At 47.8% G+C, this 5,000-nt stretch overlaps 1 protein-coding gene across 1 annotated transcript in view; it reads left to right on the forward strand.

Annotated features, from left to right (window-relative positions):
* mus81 (MUS81 structure-specific endonuclease subunit) overlaps positions 1-5,000 on the forward strand; it is a 37,156-nt gene that overhangs the window by 4,868 nt on the left and 27,288 nt on the right. The window contains exons 5-8 of the mRNA XM_045701612.1: positions 1,808-1,888; positions 2,947-3,035; positions 3,188-3,337; positions 3,443-3,619. Coding sequence (XP_045557568.1) covers positions 1,808-1,888; positions 2,947-3,035; positions 3,188-3,337; positions 3,443-3,619 — 497 coding nt within the window. The remainder of the gene's footprint in view (positions 1-1,807; positions 1,889-2,946; positions 3,036-3,187; positions 3,338-3,442; positions 3,620-5,000) is intronic.

Here is a 5,000-nt window from a genome sequence, read left to right on the forward strand (position 1 = left end):
AGAGAGTCTCAGGTCTGTTAACACTCTACAGAGAGTCACAGGTCTGTTATCACTCTACAGAGAGTCTCAGGTCTGTTAACACTCTACAGAGAGTCTCAGGTCTGTTATCACTCTACAGAGAGTCTCAGGTCTGTTAACACTCTACAGAGAGTCTCAGGTCTGTTATCACTCTACAGAGAGTCTCAGGTCTGTTATCACTCTACAGAGAGTCTCAGGTCTGCTAACACTCTACAGAGAGTCTCAGGTCTGTTATCACTCTACAGAGAGTCTCAGGTCTGCTAACACTCTACAGAGAGTCTCAGGTCTGTTAACACTACAGAGAGTCTCAGGTCTGCTAACACTCTACAGAGAGTCTCAGGTCTGTTAACACTCTACAGAGAGTCTCAGGTCTGTTAACACTCTACAGAGAGTCTCAGGTCTGTTCTGCTAACACTCTACAGAGAGTCTCAGGTCTGTTAACACTCTACAGAGAGTCTCAGGTCTGTTAACACTCTACAGAGAGTCTCAGGTCTGTTAACACTCTACAGAGAGTCTCAGGTCTGTTAACACTCTACAGAGAGTCTCATGTCTGCTAACACTCTACAGAGAGTCTCAGGTCTGCTAACACTCTACAGAGAGTCTCAGGTCTGCTAACACTCTACAGAGAGTCTCAGGTCTGCTAACACTCTACAGAGAGTCTCAGGTCTGCTAACACTCTACAGAGAGTCTCAGGTCTGCTAACACTCTACAGAGAGTCTCAGGTCTGCTAACACTCTACAGAGAGTCTCAGGTCTGCTAACACTCTACAGAGAGTCTCAGGTCTGCTAACACTCTACAGAGAGTCTCAGGTCTGTTCTGCTAACACTCTACAGAGAGTCTCAGGTCTGTTAACACTCTACAGAGAGTCTCATGTCTGCTAACACTCTACAGAGAGTCTCAGGTCTGCTAACACTCTACAGAGAGTCTCAGGTCTGTTAACACTCTACAGAGAGTCTCAGGTCTGTTAACACTCTACAGAGAGTCTCAGGTCTGCTAACACTCTACAGAGAGTCTCAGGTCTGCTAACACTCTACAGAGAGTCTCAGGTCTGCTAACACTCTACAGAGAGTCTCAGGTCTGCTAACACTCTACAGAGAGTCTCAGGTCTGTTCTGCTAACACTCTACAGAGAGTCTCAGGTCTGTTCTGCTAACACTCTACAGAGAGTCTCAGGTCTGTTCTGCTAACACTCTACAGAGAGTCTCAGGTCTGTTAACACTCTACAGAGAGTCTCAGGTCTGTTAACACTCTACAGAGAGTCTCAGGTCTGTTAACACTCTACAGAGAGTCTCAGGTCTGTTAACACTCTACAGAGAGTCTCAGGTCTGTTAACACTCTACAGAGAGTCTCAGGTCTGTTAACACTCTACAGAGAGTCTCAGGTCTGCTAACACTCTACAGAGAGTCTCAGGTCTGTTAACACTCTACAGAGAGTCTCAGGTCTGTTATCACTCTACAGAGAGTCTCTCTCCCCTCGCTCCCTGTCCCTTGTCCCCTCGTTCTCTGTCCGCTCGCTCCCTGTCCGCTCGCTCCCTGTCCCCTCGCTCTCTGTCCCCTGTCCCCTCGCTCTCTGTCCCCTGTCCCCTCGCTCTCTGTCCCCTGTCCCCTCGCTCTCTGTCCCCTGTCCCCTCGCTCCATGTGCCTCTCTCCTGATCCTTCATCTTTCCCTCCTCAATAAGAAGCAGAAGGAAAATTTACACTCTGTGATTCCCAGTAAATGTAAGTAAGATGCTGTTTTGTTTTCTCAGACGTGTGACATTGATAGGTCCTCTCCCCCTGTCCTCTCTCTAGGTTCCTGGGGGTAAGGGCTTTATGTTTAAACTGGAGCTGCAGGCTGAAGCCCAGCATCTGTGTGACAAGTCCTTCTCTGTGGTGAGTCTGAGCCACATTCAGACAACGTTTGCTACAACATTCAGACAACGTTTGCTACAACATTCAGACAATGTTTGCTACAACGTTCAGACAATGTTTGCTACAACATAACTCTTGAGGTCTCTTGTCATGCTAGCACAAACAATCAATGACTCTAACATAGTCTTTTCCCCTGTCCTCCTCCCCCTGTCCTCCTTCCCCCGTCCTCCTCCCCCCTGTCCTCCTCCCCCCTGTCCTCCTCCTCCCTGTCCTCTCCTCCCTGTCCTCTCCCCCCTGTCCTCCTCCTCCCCCCTGTCCTCCTCCTCCCTGTCCTCTCCTCCCTGTCCTCCTCCCCCCTGTCCTCTCCTCCCTGTCCTCCTCCCCCCTGTCCTCCTCCTCCCTGTCCTCTCCTCCCTGTCCTCCTCCCCCTGTCCTCCTCCCCCCCCGTCCTCCTCCCCCCGTCCTCCTCCCCCCCGTCCTCCTCCCCCCCTGTCCTCCTCCCCCCTGTCCTCCTCCTCCCTGTCCTCTCCTCCCTGTCCTCTCCCCCCTGTCCTCCTCCTCCTCCCTGTCCTCTCCTCCCTGTCCTCCTCCCCCCTGTCCTCCTCCCCCTGTCCTCCTTCCCCCGTCCTCCTCCCCCCTGTCCTCCTCCCCCTGTCCTCCTCCCCCCTGTCCTCCTCCCCCTGTCCTCCTCCCCCCCTGTCCTCCTCCCCCTGTCCTCCTCCCCCTGTCCTCCTCCCCCTGTCCTCCTCCCCCCCTGTCCTCCTCCTCCCTGTCCTCTCCTCCCTGTCCTCTCCTCCCTGTCCTCCTCCCCCCTGTCCTCCTCCCCCCCTGTCCTCCTCCCCCCCTGTCCTCTCCTCCCTGTCCTCCTCCTCCCCCCTGTCCTCCTCCCCCCTGTCCTCTCCCCCCTGTCCTCCTCCTCCCCCCCTGTCCTCTCCTCCCTGTCCTCCTCCTCCCCCCTGTCCTCCTCCCCCCCTGTCCTCTCCTCCCTACTGTCCTCCTCCCCCCTGTCCTCCTCCCCCCTGTCCTCCTCCCTCCTGTCCTCCTCCCCCCTGTCCTCTCCTCCCTCTCGTCGCCTGTAGCCTGACCTAGGTAGTAAATACACAGCCTGGTCCTCAGTGAGCACACTGATACAGAAAGACTTGGTCCAGAAGACACACAACCCCGCCAGGTAAACGACAAGACTACACCTTGTCTTGTCTTCTTTTTAAAACTCTCCATGTTCTTTCTACCTCGTTTGTTCCTCTTCATCTGTCACTTTCTCTGTTACCCTGTAGTGATCTCTTTCCATCTCTCTCTCTGTCCCTCATCCCCCTCTCCTAGGTATTCTCTGACTGAGCTGGGTTTGGCCCTGGCAGAGAGACTAGAGGACGGAGAGAGAGAACAAGAAGAGGACAGGAGGAGTGAAGAGGGAAGTTGCCCCGGCGCTGTTGACCTTACTGCCGAGGAAGATGAGAAAAAGAAGAGAACAGAGTGAGTGAATGAATGAGAGACACAAATTATGGTTTTGTTTGATAATTGTAGTAATGTATTTTACTAAGATTCATTTCTCTCTCTATTTCTCTCGGCCTGTGGTAGGCCATTAGCGGGGCCTACCCCAGCAGCCTATGTTGCCCAGAGAGGGAGTGAGGTGTCTGGGGTAAACTCCTCAGAAAAGCCCCAGGCTGTAGAGACAAAGACTAGGCCGGCTGGAGGCTGTCTGTACCCAGGCAGTTATGACATTGTGCTATGTGTGGACTTCATTGAGACTACTGGGTAAGAGGTCTGTCTGTCCTGTCTGTCTGTCCTGTCCTGTCCGTCCGTCTAGGTGTGGTTGAGTTTGAGGTTTCTGTGTAGACACAACATGTATGCGTGCTAGTGGTGGGGGGGGAAATCAATATTATTTTTTGACTGTGTATCATATTATTTTTGCGATAGTTGGCTGTACCTGCACCAAATCTCCAGTATTTTTCCTCCATAGCTCGTTCTCCATCTTCTTTAAATAGGGAGCCAATTAGTTTTCAGGTCTTGTGTTTCCATGACTGATCAAAACTCATTTTGTTATGGCTCTCTCTGTCTCTCTTTAGCAGACATATGGTGAGGAATATGTTGGGAACATCCAATAGCAAATAAAATCACACTATCCAATCGCAATGCATATAGAATCATGAGAATCACAATACATATAGAATCACAATGCATATAGAATCATGAGAATCACAATGCATATAGAATCATGAGAATCACAATACATATAGAATCACAATGCATATAGAATCATGAGAATCACAATGCATATAGAATCACAATGCATATAGAATCATGAGAATCACAATGCATATAGAATCACAATGCATATAGAATCATGAGAATCACAATGCATATAGAATCATGAGGATCACAATGCATATAGAATCATGAGAATCACAATGCATATAGAATCATGAGAATCACAATACATATAGAATCACAATGCATATAGAATCATGAGAATCACAATGCATATAGAATCATGAGAATCACAATACATATAGAATCACAATGCATATAGAATCATGAGAATCACAATGCATATAGAATCACAATGCATATAGAATCATGAGGATCACAATGCATATAGAATCATGAGAATCACAATGCATATAGAATCACAATGCATATAGAATCACAATGCATATAGAATCATGAGAATCACAATGCATATAGAATCACAATGCATATAGAATCATGAGAATCACAATGCATATAGAATCACAATGCATATAGAATCACGAGGATCACAATACATATAGAATCACAATGCATATAGAATCACAATGCATATAGAATCACAATGCATATAGAATCATGAGAATCACAATGCATATAGAATCACAATACATATAGAATCACGAGGATCACAATGCTTATAGAATCACAATGCATATAGAATCATGAGAATCACAATACATATAGAATCACAATGCATATAGAATCACAATGCTTATAGAATCACAATACATATAGAATCATGAGAATCACAATGCATATAGAATCACAATGCTTATAGAATCACAATGCATATAGAATCACGAGGATCACAATGCATATAGAATCACAATGCATATAGAATCATGAGAATCACAATGCATATAGAATCACAATGCATATAGAATCA

This window comes from Salmo salar, chromosome ssa18 (genome assembly GCF_905237065.1).
Source record: "Salmo salar chromosome ssa18, Ssal_v3.1, whole genome shotgun sequence".
In the NCBI taxonomy this organism is placed as follows: Eukaryota; Metazoa; Chordata; class Actinopteri; order Salmoniformes; family Salmonidae; genus Salmo; species Salmo salar.